The 22,781-nt window shown below is 58.7% G+C and overlaps 2 protein-coding genes across 8 annotated transcripts; both read left to right on the forward strand.

The window, feature by feature from the left end:
- Positions 1-332: 332 nt before the first annotated feature.
- Positions 333-19,759, forward strand: STARD3 (StAR related lipid transfer domain containing 3). 7 transcript variants are annotated; one of them, XM_071210643.1, is made up of 16 exons: positions 5,403-7,158; positions 8,353-8,430; positions 10,583-10,837; positions 13,680-13,757; positions 14,229-14,306; positions 14,418-14,471; positions 14,882-14,999; positions 15,208-15,306; positions 15,509-15,564; positions 15,893-15,985; positions 16,584-16,646; positions 16,747-16,908; positions 17,117-17,196; positions 17,290-17,394; positions 18,515-18,608; positions 19,058-19,759. In XM_071210643.1, exons 3-16 carry the CDS (start codon positions 10,616-10,618, stop codon positions 19,160-19,162), a joined length of 1,407 nt encoding a protein of 468 aa, XP_071066744.1. In that variant the 5' UTR covers positions 5,403-7,158; positions 8,353-8,430; positions 10,583-10,615; the 3' UTR covers positions 19,163-19,759. The 7 variants fall into 7 exon arrangements, with proteins under 7 accessions (XP_058140145.1, XP_058140148.1, XP_071066744.1 ...); XM_058284162.1 differs by lacking the exons at positions 5,403-7,158; positions 8,353-8,430 and adding an exon at positions 333-458; XM_058284165.1 differs by lacking the exons at positions 5,403-7,158; positions 8,353-8,430 and adding an exon at positions 333-458 and having other exon boundaries at positions 16,813-16,908.
- A 1,715-nt stretch (positions 19,760-21,474) lies between these two features.
- TCAP (titin-cap) lies at positions 21,475-22,730 on the forward strand. Its single transcript, XM_004463030.4, has 2 exons — positions 21,475-21,632; positions 21,877-22,730. Exons 1-2 carry the CDS (start codon positions 21,523-21,525, stop codon positions 22,268-22,270), a joined length of 504 nt encoding a protein of 167 aa, XP_004463087.1. The 5' UTR covers positions 21,475-21,522; the 3' UTR covers positions 22,271-22,730.
- The last annotated feature ends 51 nt before the right edge of the window (positions 22,731-22,781 follow it).

A 22,781-nucleotide genomic window follows, 5' to 3' on the forward strand; every position in this document is an offset into this window, starting at 1 on the left:
AAGTTCTAGATCCTGCTAAGTATGGCTAAAAGAAGAGAGCGGAAAAGAGAAAGTTCTGCAAGAGCTACTGCGGCTTCTTCCAGGGGACCTTCCCCCTCTCCCACCCCCACAGGCCTCCCTGCAGAAAGTGCCTCCTTTTTTCGTAGTGCCAGGCCTGTGTAGCCCAATAACGATGGCGCCCCTGGGTTTCTTTCCAATTCCTCCTACTCCTCAGGAAGACCTTCTTAAAGTCTAACAAGCATATTCCCCACTTACGGCCCTTTAAAGGGCTGGAAGGCTTCGGGACAGGGCCTGATGCGAAGGGGCGGGGCCTCAGTCTTACGCAAGCCCGGTTCTCTCTCTGGGGCGGACTCAGCGGCGGAAGTGGCGACGCTTCCGCTTTGAGGCGCTGCCGGGGCCGCGGAGCCGGGCTGCTGCTAGGGACAGGAGGAGCTGGGGCTGTGGCTGACATGGAGCAGGTGGGTCCTGGAGAGGTCGCTGAGGCCAGGGTGGTGGCACGAGGACTACTCCTTGCTGGCGGATCCCGCCTCTCTGCCCGGTGTCCGTTCTTGGCTCCGTCCGACCCTTCCCACTACCCCCGCGTCCCAGGTTCCGCCCCCTTCCTCTGCTCAGCCTCGCTCCGCCCCGCGCGGGGTTTGGGGGCTCCCAAGTTGATCCTCCGACCCCCGCCCACCTCTGGCGCCGCTCGGTGAGGACCCGGGGCTGGAGTAGGGGATGTCATCCTAGAGACTCCCACTTAACAGTGATGGGATAGGTGAGGGGACGGGCAGGGGTTGGGTATGGGGAGGGTTCAGAATCTGAGCATGAGGAGAAAAATGTACACATTCTGGTTAAGTCTGTGTGTGTCAATTTCATCCAAAGTCTCCCCCAACTTCCTTTGGAAACGGTCGTAAATGACTTACTAGTTGATATCAAAAAGGCCCTTTAAAATACTTTTCTTGAGTTCTTAGATGTGCATACCAGTGCCTAATACCACTCATTCCTAATTGACACGTTTTCCCCCTCCTTTTTTTTTTCTTCTTCTTTGCACATCAGTATCTCCTTTTTTCTTCCTCCTGCTCTGACAGTACCTTTACATTCTCCTCTTCTGCCCAACACTTCATTATCTATATGGTGACTCTGCATCGTCTCATCTACTCCCATGGCTTCAGATTTACACTGTCTAAACACCCCAAATAACCATATTTGCATCTTCAGTGCAGCCCCTCCTTGGAGCCCCGACTTGGCTGTCCAGATGCTTGTTGAACAGCTCCACTTCCTTTCAGATGAGGGCATCTCAAACTTACTGTGTCTAAACCTGAACTCTCCTCTCCCACACTCTACCCCCACAGGCCGGTGCTGCTGCCATCCTGTCCCAGCCAGAAACCTGGGAATTATCTTACAGTCCCTCTTCTCCCTCAATTCCCATATGCCATATAGAGGATGACCTCGTCTCGCTGAATCTCCTGAACAGCTCTCAAATCTGGTCCTGCTCCTCTATCTCTTTTGTTACCACCCTTGTCTGTGCGGCCCTGACCAGGTGACTGCAGTAGCTTCTCCCAATTTCCAATCTTGGCTGCCTCCCCAACCCAGTCTCCGAATTGCAACTCCTTGATCCTTTAAAAACATAGTATCTGATAGTGTCACTTGTCTGGTTAAAACCCTTTGATGGCTTCCCGTCATTGTCTGTGGAAAAAGACTGAAACCCTAGCACAATTTACAAAACACTCTTGATCTCACTCCTTTCCAACCAATCTCCTACTTGTGCCCTAAGGTCCAGTAATTTGGAGCTGCAGATTTGCCTTGCCCAGCCCTTGCTATTTTGTGATTTCATGCTTTTGCGAAACCAGTCCCTTTGCCTGGAAACCCTCTTCTCCTCTTATCTGCTGGGCTATCTTCAACTTGTCCTTCTGTACTCTGCTCAAGCATCATCTCCTCTAGCTCATCCCCATCGCCATCCCCAAGACTTAATATTACCCCTGCTCTTCCCTTAGCACCCTGTCCATGATAACGTAGTGGTTTGGAGTACAGGCTTCTGGATCAGACTGCTGGGTTCTGATACCATTTTGTGACCTTGATGAAGTGAGTGCCTCAATATCCTCATTTTTGAAATGGGATATTAATGTGGCTACCTTGTAGGGTTGTTGGGAAGACTAAAAGAAATAATGTCTGTAGGACTTAAAACAGGGCCAGGCACATGAGTACTTGTTATATAAATGTTACTCTTATTTTTTATAGAAGAAAAATAGCTTACTGGTTATTCTTTTATTTTATTTTATTTATTTTATAGTTTTATAAGCTGCTCGAGGACAGTTGATGTGGCTTATGTCTCATTGTATCCCAGAGTCCTAAAGTCTGGATCTGTCAATAAATAAAATGCTGGGGTGAAGGGCACTGAGGGCAGGGTTTGAATTTATTAAGTTAGGATTCAAAGATGAAAAAGACCCAGCCCTGATGTCTGGGAAGGCCTGGAGGCCTGGCGTGCGTGTGTGGGAAGGGGGGAGGGTCAGCATACATGCCTTGGGCCTGGGCCTGTGCTTTGGACCTTTGTGAGTGCTGTTTGCCTGCCAGAATGCCTGTCCCCCCTGCCTCCAGCTGATAGGTGCAGGCTGCTCCCCTTCCCTATGGCTTTCCTGATGCACCCACTCCAGCCTGGGGTGGATGCTGCCTTCTCTGGGAGCCCCATTCCTTTGTTCATTCCTCCCCAAAAGTACTGATGACAGCATGGCACCGTGTATTATTTATCTCTCAGCCTCCCCACCAGACTGCGAGCCTCTGGTGGAGTAGAATAGGGTCTCGTGTCCCCAGGGACCAGCACAGTGTCCGGGGCACCTTGGGCTCTCGGTTAATGGGTGTTGCATTAAATTGAGCTCTCATCCACCTAGACTTGCTTGGGGAGGGCAGTGTGGGTAAGACCAAATGTCCTGCACATTTTTCTGCGCTTACTTGCTCCAAGGAGTGATAGAGATTTTGGCTCCATTTTACAGATGGGGCCATCTGACCACCATGTGGCCTTTGGAACTTCCTCTGTCTGAGAAAAGGGTTGACTGATCCTGGCTTTTGTCTAGTCTGGGCTGGTGCTGGGAGGAGTGTGTGCTGAGCCACCCCCCTCTTGTGGGAGCCTTCCCTCGATTTGACTGATGGGACTGAGATCTCTCTGGAAGATGACTGACTTTGGGAACGTGACCTCATCAGCCCCAAGTTTTATCCAATAGCATTAATGGTCGGGGCCTGACTCATCGGCTTCTAAGTAGGCCAGGGGTAGGGGGGTCACAGAGCTGGGGGTTGTCCATGACATTTAAAGGGAGAGGAAGGAGGGCTGAGTAGATCTTCATTTGAGAGTTTTCCAGTAAACTATGCCTCAGAACCTCCCTGGTTGCGGAGGGGGAGGGGACAGTGATGAATCTGTTTCTGTTTTGCCTTGGTCCTGCCCCTTCCACTTCCCCAGAAGGAAAGGAGAAATGGGACTGGGTTCGGGCCCTGAGGGCCTCCATGTCACTGCTGCTGTGCCCTCCTCTCCTTAAACTCTCACTTCTAGGGGGAACTTCCCAGACTCTCTGTGGTGGGTGGGGTGGGGCAGGGGCCACCAAGCCCTGAATTACAGGAGGACCTATGGTATGCCGCCTTGGCTGGGCTCCCTGAGGCCAGAGCCCATCACTCCCTCCAGCACTACCGATGGGACCCTTGGTCTGGGCAAAGCAAGGTGCTGCACATGGCAGGTCTAGCCCGGGGCCTTGCCACCAGCACTGTACCCAGGGAGAGGAGCAGCACAGGTAGCTGCCGGTCATCAGGCAGAGGCATTTTGCACGCGTTATTGCTGATCTTTTAACCGCTCTGTGAGGGGCACTAAACCACCCTACTCTTCAGATGAGGAGGCGAGGCTCAGCGGGAGCCAGTGATTTGGTCAAGGACGCACAACTTGATGAAGAACGGCCTTGGGCTTTTGACTCTAGGCTTGACATCTGAACCCCAGACCCACACCCTCTCCCCTGTTCCAGGGTGGGCATCACGGATCCACAGACCTGCTCACCTCCTGGATAGGCACTGTGGGCCCAGCGCTCTCCCCTGAGGGCTTGTGGAGAGGTGGCCTTGAGGCCCAAGTTGAGCTGGGTGAAAGGGAAGTGCTGGCCCAGGGTCCCAAGACCCGGGCTGCGGAGCCCTAGGGGTGGGGAAAGGCTTGGCCCGGGATGGTGACATTTGAAGAAAGAGTAGGCAGTCATTTTAGAAGGAGGAAACAGGGAGTGGAGGCACAGAAGGGAGATCAGTCATGGCGTGTCCTGGGAGCACCCAGAGGCCCCCTGAACTGCAGTGGAAAGTGGGGGTGGGTCGGTGGGCACCCACGCCCACAGCCAGGGAGGAGTGCCGGGATCTTGCTGAGGGAGAGTCCTTTCTCCTCCAGGACCCTCCCTGTGGAAGAATCCTGACTCACCTGGCACCTTCTCCCTGCAAGGCAGCACTCAGGGGGCGAGAGGAGAGCGGCTCCCTGCTTGGGAAGTCAGTTCCCTTGTCTGCTCCGAGGGTGCCTGGGCTCTGGGCAGGGCAAGACCCCCGGGAGGAGCTGCTCCTTCAGCTGGTCGTGAGCGTGGGTGTCTCCTCGTGGCTGTGCACTGATATGCTGTGCACTCACCGCTGTAGGGGCCAGCACGTCTCCTGAAGGTTTCCCAGGAGCCTGGGACTGTTCTGGGTTCTGGGCACGCGGCAGTGAGCACAGCAGGAGAGTCCCTGCGTGCTTGGCGTCCCACTGGGAGGAGATGGGCAGTAAACTCACAGAGCAGTATGTCTATAATACGTGCAGATACTAAGTGCTGTGGAGAAGGATAAAGCAGAGAAAGGGGCTGGAGGGGAGGAGGGGAGATAAGAGTACAGGGAAGACCTCTCCAAAGGGACAGTTGCATAGAGGCCTGAATGGAGTGAGGGAACAAGCAATTGAGAGACTTGGCAGAGAGCTCCAGACAGAGAGAACAGCAGGTGCAAGAGCCCTGGGGCAGGGGCAGGCTTGATGTGTCCAAGAAACGGCCAAGGGGATGTGTGGCTGGAGCAGAGGGCTCCAGGGGAGAGGCAAGGGGCAGAAGGGGCTTGTGGGATAGGGTGGAGACTTCGCCCTTTATTCTGGGATAGGTGGAAGGCATTGGAAGCTTTGGGGCACTCGGAGATGTGATCTGACTTTTCACAGGATCACTCAGTGGGAGGAGGCAGGCATCAGGAAGCTGTTGCAGGTGAGTGATGCTGATGGCTCGGAGAGGGTGATGTGGTGGTGAGGGCAGGCAGATACTGGCTGCAGTTTGAAGGAGGGGCCCCAGAACTTGCTGAAGGTTTGGATGTGGAAGAGAGGACATTGGGCTCCCACTGGCCCTGGCAGGATGGCTTTTTGGGGTCCCTCGACACTCTGCCAGAGCCTGTGTCTGCTTTTTTCCCCAGCCTCAGAAGAGGATAAGAAGAATCCACACTGTCCAGACACGTGGATCATTTTTAGATCTAGATGAGGCTTGTTCCCCATCCATGGATCAGAGCCCAGTGTTGCTAACTGAACACAGGCAGGGTTCAGCCCGGCTCTCTGCATGAGGCTGGGGGTGGAAAAGAATGAGCAAAGGTGAGGCGGCCCCGAGTGATAGTTAGCGTCTGCTGAGGGCTTGTTCCACTCCAGGCCCCGTTCTAGGCACTCGACGTGTATCGTCATCGCCTTTGATGCTCCAGACAGGCCAGGTCCAGGAGGGTACAATCCCCCACTTACAGATACAGCAGCTGTGCCTTGCACAGGGGGCAAGTGGCACTGTTCACATCACAGACTGCCTTGGCCAAGAGACGCCAGCCGGCAGCTGCAGTCAGTCTGGGTGTTGAGCTGCAGAGAGGCCGCTGGAGCTTCTGGTCCATCTGTGCCCCTGCCACCTAGGAGCTGTGGAAATCGGGAAGGAGGCAGAGGGGGCAGGGGACGCTCAGCCATCACGCTGCACCCCGCCTCCGTCTGCATGGAGGGGTGGTGGGTGCTGTGCTCTGGGCAGCTTGGAACTGCAATGTGCCTGGGCGCTTGTGGGAATGGGGGATAGCAGAGATCAATTCTAGCCTTCCTCCTGAGAGCCCCCACTTCCTGCCCCCACTCCCACCCTGGGCATTCCCCCTGGTCTGGAGCTGAAATAACTTGACCCTTTTTATAGGCGAGAGAACTGAGACTACAGGGTTAGGTAGCTGGTGTCCACAGCAGGTGAGTTATAGAGTTCACATTTGAACCCAGGTCTTTCTGGATGGTTCTAACTCTATTCTAACTACCCCCCCCCACACACACACACACTTAATTTCCCTCTCACCTGAAAGGTCTTGCCAGCTACTTGTTCCATCTCAACGACCACTGGTAAGCACCTGCTGTTCTCCTTCCTGGACACTTACGTAAACACCAGGCCTGTGAGGTAGGACTTATTATTGTTTTAAAACGCAGCTGAGGAAATGGAGTCTCAGAATGGTTATGCTTTGCCCAAGATCACAGTGCTGTTAAAGGGAGGGGGTGTCCAAGATCTGGCTCTTTCCATGATATCGGCTGTCTCCTGTTATTTGGCCTGAGTTCCCACTTTTCAGGCTCCAGCTGAAAGCCCCTGTTGCAAGCAGGACTGCAGCTAGCATTTTCCAGGGGTAACAGAAGGGGGTAAGAGCTGTGCCCACCCCTTCCCCTTGCCTCAGGAGAGGACGTGAATAGCCCACTGTGCCAGAGATCCGATTTGCACCCCTCCCTCTCCTCTCTGCACCCCTCCCTCCAACTTAGGAAGGTGAAGCCTCCCATTCCCTCCCTCCCTTCCACTTTCCCAAAGCCTTAGCAGCTTGGCTTCCGCAAGCACACATCAGGTGTCAAGTCTGCAGCCATCCCAGGCGGACTCCTTCACGCTACACGCGCCGCTCCTCTCCCAACACCTCTGAAGGCGCTTGGGAGGAGCCGGTGACAGCAGGCGGTGGGCTTGGCAGGGGGTGCTGCTCTCAGGGGGCTGGGTGGCAGCACTGCTGTCTCCAGCCTCCCAGCACATTCCAGGAGGGTGGGCACGGCGGGAAGGAGGCCGTTGCTGACTCTTCCACTGGCAGCTGTAGACCCACACCCTACCAGTCAGCCTGGCATTAGCCGGAGAACAGGCGCTTTGAGGACGGCCGGGGCAGTTCAGGCCAAGAGAGTTTTCACCTCCTAGACCCACGGGAAGTCCTGTGAGTGGTTTTCACGTCGCACCTCAGGGGTAACCCGTGGGCTCTCTGTGGCCACCTTCACCCACAGCAGCTCTGTTTTTATATGTTTTACTACCAAGTGAGGTTTTGTTACTATTATTTTTTAAGTTTCCTTTGCTTAAAAAAGGTTGGGAAACCACTGACCTTTCCCCAGATAAAGAAGCAGAGGCCTTGTGAGAAGTGACTCCCCCAAATTAGTGGGAATTAGATGCCCCCTGGCTGAGGTGCGGGAGCCGAGTCTCCACGGCCAGTGCCCTTTCCACCACACTCCGGTTTGTTGGACTCAGCCCTTTCAGTTTGGGGGTGTAGAGCCCCCATCCTCTGACTGCTCGCCAGCCACCCCAGCCCTCCTCGGGGCCCCCCACATACCCCACCCCGGAGTCTGCAGCTCTGCAGGCTCCCCTGACACCTCTGCTCACAGCCCCATCTGCATCTCTCGCTTCCCAGGGATGTCTGGGTGTGCGAGAGTCAGCGTTCTTGCCACGCTGAGTGTGTCTCACACCCAAGCTGCTGCCCCCAAGTCCCGTCCCCTGAGAGGGAGGAAGGAGGCGGAAAGACCCGCACCGGGGCCGAGCGAAAGTTGGGAAGGCAGGGCGCCCAGCAGAGAGATGGGGAAGAGGAGGCAAGAGACAGGGCAAAGGCAGCTGGAGAAGAGAAGGGGGGAGAGAGATGGAGGGCCTGGGTAGGAGTCGGGAGAAAGACTCATGGAGGGGAGAGACATAGAGGGGAAGAGAGGCCCCTAGAGAGACGTGGGAGAGGGTGGGGAAGAGACAGGAAGAGGTAGGCAGAAAGTTAGGGAGAGAGACAGGGGGAGGAGCTGGACAGGGAGGAGGGAGACGGGTTTGAGAGGAGACAAAAGGGCTTTTAGAGACAAGGAAATGTCACCCACCCTGGAGCCGGCCCCGTCACAGTGAAGGATGCGCGGAGCGTGCTGTCTGGCACAGGTCCGGCTGACGGATGTCAGAGAGTCCCACTGCCAGGGGCCTATCACCTCGCTCTCCTGACTGCCTCCTTCCAGAGCTGGGCCAGCTTCCCCTTAGAGCCCCCAGACAAGCTTGTCCTGGGGACCCAGAGAGTGTGGTATTGGGGGATTGCCTTGGACTGCTGCCTCCGTCCCCCCAAAGTCAACTCCTTCACTGCTTCACTCCTTCAACTGCTTCACTGGGGCTTGCACAGAAGTGGCGCCATGGACGAGCGGCTTCCTCAGGACCTCCTGCCGTGCACACGCTGGGGACTCGTTTTGGACCTAGTACGGTGAGGGGCCCAGGACGGTCGTGTGCGTAGCAGGGGACAGCGAATCCGGGAGGACCGCGGAGGGGAGAGTAGATACGTCCTGCCTTCCCAGGACCAGTGACAAGCACCTAGGCCTTGCCTTCACCAGCCCTCAAAGCTGCCCAGATGCTGCGGCGTGAGCAAGCTCAGGGGGACCCTTTTTAAATTCATGACATGCACTTGAGTTTATTTATTTTTATTGTGGCAACATACATATAACACAGTTTCCCATTTTAACCATTTTGAAGTGTAGCTTAGTGGTGTCAGTTACGTTCACGAGGCTGTGCTGCCATCCCCGCCATTAGGAAACCCCTCACCAGCCTCAGGGAGACTCCTGCGCGGCAGGCCCGAGCCTCGGCGCCAGGCGCTGGCGGGTGATCCCGCAGCCTCCTGCGCAGCTCCCCTGGCTCTGCACGGAGCCTCCCGTCCTAGCGCCTGGTTCTTACGGTGACCTGGCCTAGGGGAGCAGGGACAGGATCTTCTAGGGCCTCTTGCCTAGCGATTGGTGGCGCAGAGGCCTCTGGACCCCTTGGGTCTTGGGTGTTGATGGGAATTTCAGCGCGGTGGTTGTGCTGGAAGTTAAGGGATCAGGCGAGTCCGCTCACTTCTCTGAGGCTGGTTGTCCTACATGTAAAAGGTGGGCCTGCCCCTGCCCTGCGTGGGCATGAAACGTGGCCGTGGCCTAGCGCCTTGCTGGCAGTGAAGCCCGGGCTGGCTTCAGGTGGGGGCTGGTTCTCATCTCTCTGGGGTCTGCTCTATACCTCTCTGCTACATAGAGGGGGGGCTGGATCATTCGTTTTTTCATCCATCGATTATTAAGCATCATCTGTGTGCCAGGGATTGTGCTTGGGCTCTAAGGAGACGGCAGTGACCAAGTCAGATCAAGGCCCTACCCCCGCAGAGTGTGCGGACTAGCGAGAGAGTAAACAGTCAAATAAAACAGTAAGATCGTTTCAGTTAGCCACTAGTACACTGAAGAAAATGAGGCAGCATGACAGAATAGCACGCTGTGTCTGCGGGGTGGAGGGTGGGAGGCTCTCTGAGGAGAGGGCTTTGGAACTGCCAATTCAGAGACCTGGGGAGAGCATTCCAGGCAGGTGGAGGGCCAAGTCCAAGGCCTTGAGGCAGAACGGGCCAGGAGAGCGAGACGGGCAAGCTGTGTAGGAAAAGCTAGGCAGGAGCCACCCTCTGCAGGGCCTGGACTCCCAGAGCTTGGGGACAGGGGCCTGTTGTCCCAAGAGTGGTGGGGGGCCTTTGGACGGTTGTAGATGGGGAACGGCAGCATCTGATTTATGGGGTTTTGTTTGTTTTACATTTCTATTGTGGTAACATGTATACAACGCAACATTTCTTGTTTTAACTACTTTCCTCTGTACAATTCCATGGTGTTAATGACATATACAATGTTGTGCTGCCACCACCACAGTGTATTTTTCAAAGCTCTCTCTGCTTTTGAGGGGGAAAATGGTTATTGGAGGGGGAGAGAGGAGGCCCAACCATTGGGAAGGAATTGGAGTCCAGGCGAGCGATTTTGGTGGCTGAGCCTGGGGCGGGGGGGGGGGGGGGTGGCGATATAGAGAAGAGGGGCCAAGATGCCCTTCCTCCAGAGCCCCCCATCCCCTGTCCCAGCTGGGAACACAGACACTGCTCTAGGAAGTCCCTCCCAGTTGCCATGGATTAGAGGGTGGGAGGGTAGGGCTGGCTGCTGGGAGGGAATGTGTCTTTGTGCTTGGAAAACAAAGAACAGAGCTTGGGGCCTTCTTCTTCAGGGGGCGGGGGCAGGCCAGAGGCTGTTGACAGGACCCAGAAGCTGAACCCCAGGGCCGGGCTTGGCAGGAGCTGGCTGTGCCCCAGGCGTCAGGGAAGCGGATGGGTGGGTAGGTGTCCAGCAGAGGGACCCCAGAGCCCTCGAGGGCTGCTGGGCTTTGGAGAAGGGGGAGGGTGGGGAAGGAGGACAGAGAGTGAGAGGGATGCTCAAACCCGCGCAGCCTGGGAAGTCAGGAAGACAGAGTGCCCAGTTGGGTGGTGTTGGGGCAGGGCGGGGGCTGAGTGTGAAGAGATAGAAGGAGGGTAACGAGACCCCTGGACCCCCGTCTCGCATGGCCTCACCCAGCCACTCTCTGCCTTCCCCCAGCCGTGCTGCTGAGCCTGCCCTCCGCCCACCAGGATGAGCAAACTGCCCGCGGAGCTGGCCCGCGACTTGGAGCGCAGCCTGCCAGCGGTGGCTTCCCTGGGCTCATCGCTGTCCCACAGCCAGAGTTTCTCGCCACGCTTTGTCCTGCCACCTCCAGAGAAGCGCCGGGCCATCTCGGATGTCCGCCGCACCTTCTGTCTCTTTGTCACCTTCGACCTGCTCTTCATCTCCCTGCTCTGGCTCATTGAGCTCAACGTGAGCGTGGGGGGGCGGGGCGAGGCTGGGGGCACAAGTTGTGTTGGGGGAGGTCACCTGGGCCTGTTAGTCCAGCGGTCACGTGGTAGTGCAGCCTCTCCCGTGGGGCTGATTACCTGGGTAAGAAGAATGGAGAGGTAAGAACAGCTGTTTTCTCATCTCCCAGTGAAGAAAGTGAGGCTCAGAGGGGTTGACTCACCCTCACGCTCTTGACCACCGCGCCATACTGCCCCCTAGTGGAGACTCCTGGGAGAGGACGAGAGGGAACTGGTGGAGCTGCGGCCATCTTTTGTCTTTTTCCTGCCCCACAATGCTCTCTGGCTCCAGTTGATTCGTTTGTTCATCCATTCATTCTGTAAACATTTTTGATCCCCTGCTGTGTGCCAGGCATTGTTCTAAAAGCAGAGGGTACAGACGGGAGCAAAACAGTAAAATTTCCCAATTCCCAGGGCTCCCTCCCTATTTTGGAGCCTCCTCTAGTGCCCCCAGTCTGGCCACCTGTGCCACCTGGCGGCCTGGAGTCAGAGCTGCCTCACAGGGCAGGGTCTGCAGTCCCCTGCCCCTGCGCAGTGCTTGGCCCCCCTCAGGGAGCAGCGTCGAGCTGGGTGCCAACAGGGCAGAGCAGGACCTGACCACAGAGCAGGAGCCTGTGAGCGGAGCATCCCAGGCGGGTCCAGCCTCAGCTCCTCATCTTAACCTCAGCAAGGGCTCCAGCCTCTGGTTTTCCTCCTGCAAAGGGGGCTCACTGTCAGAGGGCTAGGTGGCAAGTGCCCTTCCTCCAGGAAGGTCTCAAGCTTGGATGATAGGACAGCAGTGACTTTGTCGATGGAGGATGGAGGAAATGAGGAGTTTGGGGAGGGGGCTGGTTCCAGAGCAGAGGAACAGAGGATGAGTTTGACCAAGGGCATGTCGGGCTGGAAGGCAAGACTGGCTCAAGGGTGACTGTCCCCTGTGCACTGGAGACGAGGCCGGCAGCTTCAGTGAGCCACAGCCATTGTGGGGCTTAGGGACCATCTTACCGTGAGAAAACCAAGGCCAGTAGAGAGCGTCAGAGGTCTTAGGCTTTCTTCCTTTTGAAGGACCCATCTAATGTCAAGCAGACATTGGCACATTGGCATTCATCCAGGTCCTATGTTCAAAATATATTTTCTTACCAGAAAAGAGCCAAAAAGGTGTTTTTTGTTTTTGTTTTTTGAGGTACCGGGGCCAGGGATTGAACCCGGGACCTCACATGTGGGAAGCAGGTGCTCAACCACTGAGCCACATTGGCTCCCGAAGAAAAGATTTTGATAAGTTTACTTGTGAAGTCATTTGGCTCTATTGGTTGTGGTGGCTCAGCAGTCGTCACACATCCTGGGGAGTTCTTGCAAAGCGAGAAACTCTAACCTACAAATTTTCAAATGTATTGAAAACTTTCAGAATGCTGAATTCAACAATCAGCGCTAGCATAATGTTTCACTTGTTAGACTTCCCATTACATTTTAATAACTTACAGTTTTGTAGTTTGCTTTCTGTATTCTGGAGCATTTCTATTTTTAGGCCCGTGGCTGGGACCCCAGCAGGGTTTGGTGACCAGCGCATGAGTGGCAAAGCAAGGAGGAACTAAAACGCAGCTCTCCAGAGTCCTGAGCCAGTCAGCCCTGCAGTAGCCAGGCCCGGGGAGAGTTCTCCGTAGAGAGGAGAGAGCCGAGCTCCTTTTGGAGCCCAGGAGCGAGCAGTCTGAGGAAGCAGAGAGCCAGGCTGGGGTGGCAGTGGGGCGGGGTGTCAGACCCGGGAGGCCTGTCAGCAGGCAGGGGCTGGGAGGTGTCGGACTTCATGGGGCGCAGGGTGTCTCGAGGCAGAGGCACGTGGTAGGGCGTGCAGGGGTATACGTTGTTGGGGGACTGTCTAATTCCCTCTCTGAGCTTCAGTCTCCTCGGAGCTTCATAAAGGTCTCAGGTGCTCAGCCCTCCCCGAGGTTCAGACTCAGTGGGCCCGGGGAGCCCGGGCATTTGTATCTTTAACCAGCACCACCCCCCTCCCCATTCAGATGATTGGAAGCCCCGTCTAGGTAGTTGTGACAAACATTCTGGGGCTTCATTTCCTAGGGTCCCCTTCTGCCCCCCCCAACGGGCTGGCTCCCCACCTGCAGAAGCCTAGGCCTGCCACCCCCCTTCCTCCTGGTTCTCAGTATCCACCCAGGCCCCCCTCACTCCTCAGATCCTGGACCTTGGAGTCCAGGCCACAATCTCAGGGATCCTCATGAAAATGTGTGGGCAGCGGGGGCAGGGACAGGGCAGGGACTGTCCATGCCAGCCCCCCTGGCAGCGTGATGGATTTTGCCCATTAAGGACAAACCTAATCAATGGCTTTGCCACCTGGGGCTCCGTCTGACACCGCTGCCCACCCCTGGCTCCCATTGCCCCAGATGGATTGTCGCCTGGGAAGACGGAGCACTGCAGTGGTGGCAGAGAGATGAAATTATGCGAGGCGCCGCCTCTCGGCACCCTGTCTTCCAGCCCTGCCTGTAGGCACAGGGGAGGTAGGGGCTGGGCCTGTCGCCCCCCACCCCCTGGAGCCCCCGAGGCCCTTCTAGCCTCATTCCCTGACAGGTACCCACGGGAGTTGGTGCTTGAGCCCAGGTCTGCCTGTCTGGAATATTAGTTCCTGGGGTCTCGGGCTCCCCACTGAGTCCCCTTGGTGCTTCAGGGGCTCAGGGCCCTTTGGGTGGTGGGTGAGCATCTGTAGCTTCCCCTCCAGGTTCAGCCCTTCCCCAGCCTGCCTGTCCATCCCTGACCGGGGAGCGCAGGGCAGCCCTGGGCCTGGTTCCATCTGCAGAGCTCTTCCTGCCTTCCTCTCCCAGACTAACACAGGCATCCGGAAGAACCTGGAGCAGGAGATCGTCCACTACAGCTTTAAAACCTCCTTCTTTGACATCTTTGTGAGTGGCCTGGGGGAGTCCTGGGGGTAGGGAGGGAGCAAGGCCGTGACTCTCTCTCTTGCTGGGTTTCTTCCTTGGCTCCCATCCTTGGGGAGACCTCAGTCGTCAAAGGTTCCTAAATGAGGCCCTAACTTTAGACAGCCCCAAATGGGAGAGGGAAAATAAGACCCCTTGTCGTGAAGGTCACATCCACCTTGTCCTCAAAGAAGCCCTGACTCAGCCCTTCTTTCCTGAGATGTGCACCAGGGCGGAGGGAAACTTGGAAGCAGGACTGGAGCTGTTAATTTGGGAGGAAGGTGGGTTGGGAGTGGGTCCACAGAAGGTCCTGTGTGCGATCGGGGAGGCCTCCGTCCTGCCCCGGGTGTACTCCAGCCCGCAGGGGCTGGTGCCAGGTGGTGGCGGGAGGCCAGCCTTCAGCAGGGGGCAGGGGCACTGGCTTGCCTGTGACGGCCGCGCACCTCCGCCCACCAGGTCCTGGCCTTCTGCCGCTTCTCTGGACTGCTTCTGGGCTACGCCGTGCTGCGGCTCCGGCACTGGTGGGTGATTGCGGTAAGATGCCACCCTCCTGGATCCCTCAGCCCTGGACGGGCTGGCGCAGGGATGGGACTGAGGAGGACTCACTCTCCAGCCTCCGCTTTCCCTCCCTCCTCCCCTGGGCAGGTCACCACCCTGGTATCCAGTGCCTTCCTCATTGTCAAGGTCATCCTCTCTCAGGTCAGTAGCTCTGGGTCTGGCTGGTCTGGTGGGCATCTGGCCTGAGGGGTGGGCTTCTCCCAAGAAGGGACCCTTTTTCGGGATTTGGGTGCCTAGCCCTGTTGTGAGGATTGGGTTGAGGGGAAGTCCTGTCCTTCGATATTTTCAAGAAATCATCTTCATTGGCTTCCCACACTTGCTCACCCCCGCAACCCTAAGAATCAGAAAGTTCCTCCTCCAGCCTAACCTCAGTTTATCCTGCTGCGGCATTAATTGATCATCTCAGAGGCAGGTGCCACAGACGGTCCCTCAGCAGCTTGTACCAGGACTGGGGTGTATATCAATTTGGCTGGCCAGAATCGGTGGCTCCAGGAGAGGGCTCTGAGCTTGGGGTGCCCCCTGCCATGGAGCTCAGCCCCTTCCCTCCACAGCTGCTCAACAAAGGGGCATTCGGCTACCTGCTTCCCATCGTCTCCTTTGTCCTTGCCTGGTTGGAGACGTGGTTCCTTGACTTCAAAGTCCTACCCCAGGAGGCTGAGGAGGAACGATGTGAGTGCTGGGGGATCGGGAGGGTGCAGAGAGGGTCGGCCCACCCCATGAGAGGAGCGTTTTAGGCAGGAGAGCCAGTTCTGCGCCATCTCGCCAGCTCTGAGCGGCTTCCAAAGGCCTCAGGGTGAGCTGGGGGGGGGGTGCCCCAGGCTGCTAGGACATGGCTGGCCTCGTCTGGGACAATGGCTGCCCATCTCTGCTCCCCCAGGGTATCTTGCTGCTCAGGCTGCTGTCGCCCGTGGACCCCTGCTCTTCTCTGGCCCTCTGTCTGAGGGCCAGTTCTATTCGCCTCCAGAATCCTTTGCAGGTGAGGGCTGGTGGCTGGGGAACTGCCTTCGGGGAGGAGCTTCACGAGGAGCAGGGCAGGCTGGGTCTGTTCTTTCTCCTCCTCCTTTCAGGCTTCTGGGGAAAACTAGCAGTCCTCTCCCACACACACTTTTTTCCCCCTACATCCTTGTGCTCATACACCTGAACTCCTTCCCATTGTCCTCTGTGCTTGTTTTCTGCAGGGTCTGACAACGAATCAGATGAAGAAGTTACCGGGAAGAAAAGCTTCTCTGCCCAGGTACTTGGCTGCCCACTTCCATCCTACCCTTGGGGTGGCGACCCCAGAGAAGGGCCAGAGCTAGGCAGCGAATTCCCAGCAGAGGCCCGCCCTCGGGCAGCCCGAATGGCACTCAGTGCCATTCAGCTGAGTGTCTGCTCTGTGCCTTGGCCATGGATGGGGAGCAGCCACGGCCCCAGCTCTCAGCCTCCGGAGCCTGCAGGGCCCAGGGAAGCCAGCCCAGCCCTGGGCCAGGCCCCGCTAGGTAGTGTGCGGGTCATTTGGAGAAAGAGCAGAGCATGAACGAGGGGGCTGCTAACCCAGGCGGACCCCTCTCTGCCCTGACCAGGAGCGGGAGTACATCTGCCAGGGGAAGGAGGCCATGGCGGTGGTGGACCAGATCTTGGCCCAGGAGGAGAACTGGAAGTTCGAGAAGAATAACGTAAGAAGCCGTTTTCCTTCTCCACCCTCCCGTGTGTGTTTCGAGTTTTCTTTCCCTTTTCTGAAGCTTGAGAAAGAATCCCAGGGGTTGCATGGGTTGGGACCAGATTCTTGGCCCAAAACAGGGCCGGGGCCCTGGAGTCAGCCACTGGGGAGGCAGCTGGATCGGACTGGACGTTTCCACCGTCCCTCCCCTCTCCCCTGGGGAGTTCTCACCTCTATCCTGTATCTGGTGTTCTGTTTCATGTTCAGAAACAAAGGGACTGCAGAGCGCTTAGGAAAGAGGGGGGCAGCGCCCAGTCCTCTCTCCATCCCACCGTCCTTTTCACCGCCCCTTCCCCTGGCAGCCCTTGCCGGCTTGGAGACAGAGGTCTTCGTGGTTGGAGCGCAGCTGTGTCTGTCTTAACTCGATATCAAAAGCCTTTCTCTCCTTGTTGACGTACATTTGTCAGAACCACCGTTTTTTAACAGCTGCTCTAATATCCCCCAATTCCTGGAGATCCCCATGCTGAGCTTTTGCAAAACTGCCCTGCCTGTCATTCTCTCCTGCACCACCAGCCTTCTCCCACCTCCCTGCCACCCTTCTGTCCCTGCCCCAGGAATTCGGGGACACCGTGTACACCATTGAGGTTCCCTTTCATGGCAAGACATTCATCCTGAAGGTGAGTGACGGAAGCGGGTGTCCTCTGCAGTGGCCGGGGCCTCTTGCCCGGGACTCCAGGGAGGGGCCCAGAGGCCCTCAGCAGGTTTCTTCCCCCCAAGAGGGAAGGGCTGGTGTGCCAAGGGGGGCAGCTGGTACCACCCAGCCCTCCGCCTGCCCTGCTCCAGACCTTCCTGCCCTGCCCGGCGGAGCTGGTATACCAGGAGGTGATTCTGCAGCCCGAGAGGATGGTGCTGTGGAACAAGACGGTGACCGCCTGCCAGGTGACCGAGCCCTGGGGCCCATCTGTAAAATGGGGGCGACAGCCAGAGTGCCTCCTGGGGAGGGCTGGAAGGGTGGAGGGGGAGCTCCAAGCTGAGGTACCTGGGAGAGAGGTGGCTGGCCTCGGGGGGCTTCCTGCGGTGCTGGGACCCTGCCCCTGGGGTTTTCCCGGGGTGGGCTCTGCCTCATGGCTCCCCTGATGGCCCTCAGATCCTGCAGCGAGTGGAAGACAACACCCTCGTCTCTTACGATGTGTCTGCAGGAGCTGCGGGCGGGGTGGTCTCCCCCAGGTGAGTGCCCCTGGTCAGGCCTCGCCCGGGTCCTGCCCTGCCTTTGTCTCCTGCGCCTAGATCTTGGTGGCCCCTGATCTAACCCTCCCCCAGGGACTTCGTAAACGCCCGACGCATCGAGCGGCGCAGAGACCGATACCTGTCTTCGGGCATTGCCACCACCCACTGCGCCAAGCCTCCAACACACAAATACGTCAGGTGAGCCGGCCTCGGTCAGGGCCGTGCCAGCCAGACCCTCCCCTGCACAGTGAGGACAGCGCAGGGCACGGTGTGTCCAGCTGGGCACAGTCTCCCACTGGCCTGTGTTCCTGTGCCCTGTCCCCCCAGGCTCTGCCTGTCCCGGCCCCTAATCCTGCTAATCTTGATGCTCTGTCTGCAGGGACTGAGGGAGTAATGGCTGGAACCAAGCCCAAGGCCTGGAGGGGAGGTGTGCAGTGGGCAGCTGGCCAGAGAGACTCTGGGGAGGGACCATCCAGGGAAGGGGGCTGGGAGCCATGAGGTTGAGCTGGGCTGGTCGAACCGAGCAGGAGGCTCTGGGTTCTGGAGCTTCGTTTTCTTGCCTGGAGAGATTTGGGGCACCCTTTCAGCCTGTCCCCACTGCCTTGCCTCGCCTGGAGTGGCTCAGAAGTCCCCACAGAAGAAAGGGAGTTACTGTCTTCTTGCCGCCTGCTTGTGGGCTCCTAGTCCTTCCTGTTGTCTAATGTTAGACTATCCTGCTGCATATATTCCGTTCGTCCCCGTCCCCTTCCTGGGGTCCCAGCAGAGAGCACTGAAACTAGGACTCTGGTCTTGGCACCACCACAGACTTCGGGTGTCAACTTCCTTATCCGTAAAGAGGCCTTCAGCGTGCTCAGTGGAGCTGTAGGAGAATTAAATTAGGAGATGAACCGTGCAGCCCAGGTTGGGCCTGCCTGTCCAGAAGCGCCCCCTCCTGGAGCCTGCTGGCACTGCACTGCTCCCTGACGTGGGCAGGGGGAGGGTGTGAGGCCTGTCCAAACGCTACAGCCAGAGCCCACCTGGAATCCCTGGACAGGGTGGGCGAGGGCTGGGAAGGTGGTGGGCTCCCTGTCAGTGGAGGCATGCAAGCATTGGCAGGCTGCCATAGGATCTGAGCATTGCACGATGGGGTGGGGTTGAAGGGGGTTTTCCTGGGGCCTCTGGGATACCTGTTCTGAGCCCTGCTCAGGCGAGAGAGTGGCCTCTACTCAGGAGCTCCCTTCCTGCTTCCACCCCAGCCCACGCTGGGCCACGAATGAGATCGGGGGGTCAGGGGCTATGCCTGGCCCCAAGGTCCCCCCAGTGGTGTCTCTCTCCTCAGGGGAGAGAATGGTCCTGGGGGCTTCATCGTGCTCAAGTCGGCCAGTAACCCCCGAGTCTGCACCTTCATCTGGATCCTTAATACGGATCTCAAGGTGGGGAGGACAGAGTGGGGGTTGCTGGGGGGCTGCTGGGCACTTTTGGTGGGGTGGAGGGCACTTGGGTAATGACTTGGTTGCCATGTGACCTTGGGAGGGCCCCTGTCCCTCTCAGGGCCTCCCCTGCCCTCAGCCTCCTTTCTTACTCTAAAACTTGGGGCTGGGTCTGGAGGGTCTTCTAGCCCCTTTCTCACCTCGGACCCCCAAGATTCCAAGGTGGGGCCACTGGCTGCCAAGCCAGTCCGGCTCAGGGCTGTTTGTGTGGCTCCTGCCAAGACGCAGGCACAGCGTGTTCTTCCTGCCAGGGAGGAGGGGGAGAGGGTGGCCCAAGCTGCATTCCAGAGCTGCACCTGCACTCTGGCCCGAGCACTCCCTGCTGGTGCCGGTATGCGGGGGAGACCCTGCTGAGAGCAAGCCATCGTGTCACCTCCTCCATATCCCCCCAGGGCCGCCTGCCCCGGTACCTCATCCACCAGAGCCTGGCGGCCACCATGTTTGAGTTTGCCTTCCACCTGCGGCAGCGCGTCAGTGAGCTGGGGGCCCGCGCGTAGCCGCGCCCCTTCGTCAGCCCTGCGGGCCGGGGTCCTGCAGCCACAGCCTCCAGAGCCAGAAGAGGGGCCAGCTGGGCTTCCCACAGCCCACCGGGGCCTGGCCTCCAGGAGCCAGGAGGGGGCCTCCCAGGGCGGGGCTGGGCCCCAGGCCACCCCCACCGGGCCACCCTGTGCAGGAGCACATTGTGGGGTCGTCGGATTCGGGCGCTCTGCTGACTGAGGGGGCCGGAGCCCGCCCTGCTGCTTTTTACGAGGCGCCCCTGCCTCCTGGAGACCTGTCCCTGCTTTGCCAGGGGCTTGGTGGGACAGCGCCAGGGCCCTGGGCAGGACTGTGAGGTCCAAGGAGCCACCAGTGTTACGGCGGAGGAGCCCTTCATCTGCCTGCTCTCATCACGATCTCTAAGGATTATTTAAAGTATCTGGGACCTTCTCTGTACACACCGTGGGGGAGTGGGTGGAGGTGGGGGACGATGGGTGCTGGTGGTGAATCTCTGCCAGGTTCTCCCCCAACCCCGCAGGGCCCCCTCGCGGAACTTTGTAATTTGAGCCAATTAAAAACCTGAACTCAAAAAAAAAAAAAAAAAAAAAAACAGAAAACCAGGCCCTCCTGTCTTAATTTGGGAATTGGAGGGCGGTGCTTTGGGGGTGGGGAAGGAGGGAGTGAGCTGCAGCCCACAGCCACCCACCTGCGCTCACTCCTGCCCTGGATACCGGCAGGAAGGTGGAGCCGGTTGGGAGCCAGTTCCGGGAATCCCACCACACTTCCGGGAATCCCACCACACTTGCAGAACGGTTCAGCTGGGCGGGTGACTGTCAGGGAACTAGTACCCTCCCTGCCACCAGGCAAGTCTCGGCCTCGTGTGAGGGCGGGTCAAGGTGAGGTCTCGCCCAGGAGGTGGGGGGACCCAGTGGGAGAGGCCCCAGAGGGCCTGCAGCAGATTTGGCTGCTCCCCAGGTCCTGAGACCAGGGGACCCGAGGTGGGGCCCAGGACCTTGGGCCTCTCAGGCTCCACGCACCCACCGCCCCTATCCCTACCGCACTCACGGCAGGAGCAGGGTAGCAGGATACCAGCCCTGCCCTCCCTGGCTGCCTGAGGCTTCCACAGGGCCAGCCTGCTTCCAGCCCGGGGATCCCAGCTTGTCCTCCTCCGGTTCCTAATTCATAAAATGGAGCTCACTATGTCATAGGGTGGCTGTGAGATTAAAAGCTCTCAAGAAGCTTCTGTGCGTCAGTAAACAGTCGTGTGCAGTCCTGCCCTCTGGCTGCTGGGCACCTCAGCCCCTGTTGCTGCCTTCTCTTGGCTCGCTCAGCTGTGCCCTTCCCATGCCCACTACCCTGTACACCCCCTTGTGCTGTGAGCTGCAATGCTTGGGTGCCGGGCTGTCCCTGTCACGGGAGCCACTCTGCCCCCCACCCCCTGCAAGTGGGAGCCCGCCCACTCCTGGCTGCACAGGGAGCTGGCAGGCCGGATTTCTCTGCCCTTTGTGACCAGAAAGATGGGAAAGGGAGGCCCGGGAGGGGCAGGGGCTGAGCCTGTTTGTGGCCGGTTTGGGACTAGAGCCAGGTCTCTTGATCCCGCCACTCACTGAAGCCCCTGGCTTCCCATCTCCCCCCACTGGGGTATTGGCATAGAGCTGGGGGGCCACCTCCCACAGCTTCCCCCCACTCTGACTGGCCCAGCTGAGGCGACAGCTGCTCTGACCACTGGCTGTGGGGAAGGAAAATTGGCAGAGTTTTGTGTCCCAGGGTCCCAGGTCAGGAATTAGCTTCCTGTCCCCTTGCCGGTGTGGCAGTGGGGAAAGAAGGGCAGCTAGCGCTTTGGACGCAGGTGCCAGAGGACATGTCTGCACTGTCCCTTCCTGTCAAGGGGCTCTATTAGGGTGTGCCCTTGAGCCTGGGCAGAGGACAGCGGTGGGGACAGGACCTGACAGCCCTGGCATAGAGCCTGGAGGGGGACATCAGTCCCTGCTGTTTCCCTGTTTACAGACAGACTGCCTTGCTCTCTGGGCGAGCGGGAAGCGGGGACAGAGGTCAAGTGCCAAGGCGGCACGGGGCTGGGCACGTGCCTGGCCTGAGACAGTGTCCAAGGAGTGTGAGCACACCTGGGCCGTCCCTCTGAGGACCCCACCCGTGCGGGGGTGTCTCAGGCCCTTCAGAAACTCACCTCGGACCGACCTGGGGGCAGCCAGAGGCCAGGTACCCCCACCCCCACCCTGGGCCCAGAGTCCCCCCAGGGTGAGTCTTGGCTCTGTTTATAGCATCTGACACCAGAGGGGCTGAAAATAGCCCCTAGAGGAGGGGGAGGGGGACTATTTAAAGGGCTTGGGAGGAGCAGTGTCACCGAGAGTGGGTGACAAGCATGGCCACTTCAGAGCTGAGCTGCCAGGTGTCCGAGGAGGACTGCGAGCGGCGAGAGGCCTTCTGGGCTGCATGGAAGGATCTGACCCTGTCCACACGGCCTGAGGAGGGGTGAGTGCGGCCACTTTGGTGTCCCTTCTCCGCTCCCAGAGCACCCTCCCCCAGCCTTGCGAGGCCAGGTCACAAAGCCCTGGAGAAGTTCCTGGGAGTGGGAGTGGGGACAGCATGCACTGGCAAGAGTGAAGTGGTGTCAACCCTCCTGCCCACTCCGCAGGCCCAGGGGGCCCCCAACCAGCCTGTGCCTAGGGGCGAGAACTCCCAGGCGCTCACTGTCCCTCCCCCCCCCGCCCCCCAGTTGCTCGCTGCACGAGGAGGATGCCCAGCGGCACGAGACCTACCACCAGCAGGGGCAGTGCCAGGCGCTGGTGCAGCGTGCCCCCTGGCTGGTGATGCGAATGGGCATCCTGGGCCGCGGGCTGCAGGAGTACCAGCTGCCCTACCAGCGGGTGTTGCCGCTGCCCATCTTCACCCCCACCAAGCTGGGTGCTGCCAAGGAGGAGCGCGAGGACACCCCAATCCAGCTGCAGGAGCTGCTGGCACTGGAGACGGCCCTCGGTGGCCAGTGCGCGGACCGCCAGGATGTGGCCGAGATCACCAAGCAGCTGCCCCCCATGGTGCCCGTCAGCAAGCCCGGTGCCCTTCGTCGCTCCCTGTCCCGCTCCATGTCCCAGGAAGCACAGAGAGGCTGAGCAGGACTGTGCCTCAGGCTCCGCCCTGCCCCCCCGGGCTGGGCCCTTCCTGGCTAGGACCGTGGAGGGGAGCTGCTGGCCGTGGATGCTTTGTAGTTTGCCCAGAGGTGGGGGCTGGGGGAGGAGGGAGCCAGAGGCCAGGACACTTGGGTTCCGTGAGCTCCCAGAGGGAGGGGAGCAGAGAGTGGAGAGCTGGGGGCTAGCACTGCTGAGTCAGTCGTACCCCCAGCCCCAGGAGAAGGGACAGAAGATGCTGGCGAGGGCAAGAGGTCCCTGGGAGGAGTGACCCTGGTCCAGATTTCAGTTTCAGAGAAAGAAGAGGAAGTGCACGAGGGGGATCTGGAATCCTTTGGGAAGGTGGGGGAAGACGAGCGGGAGGGGGACGTGAAGCCGGCAGAGGCAGGGCGGGGCCCCAGCACCCTCTCTTAGTGCCGCAATAAATGCTCAGTCATGTTCCAGAGTTTCGTCTCTTTCCTTCTCGCTGGTGTCCCCCCATGCCCACTTCTGGAAA

Source organism: Dasypus novemcinctus, chromosome 21 (genome assembly GCF_030445035.2).
Source record: "Dasypus novemcinctus isolate mDasNov1 chromosome 21, mDasNov1.1.hap2, whole genome shotgun sequence".
NCBI lineage: Eukaryota > Metazoa > Chordata > Mammalia > Cingulata > Dasypodidae > Dasypus > Dasypus novemcinctus.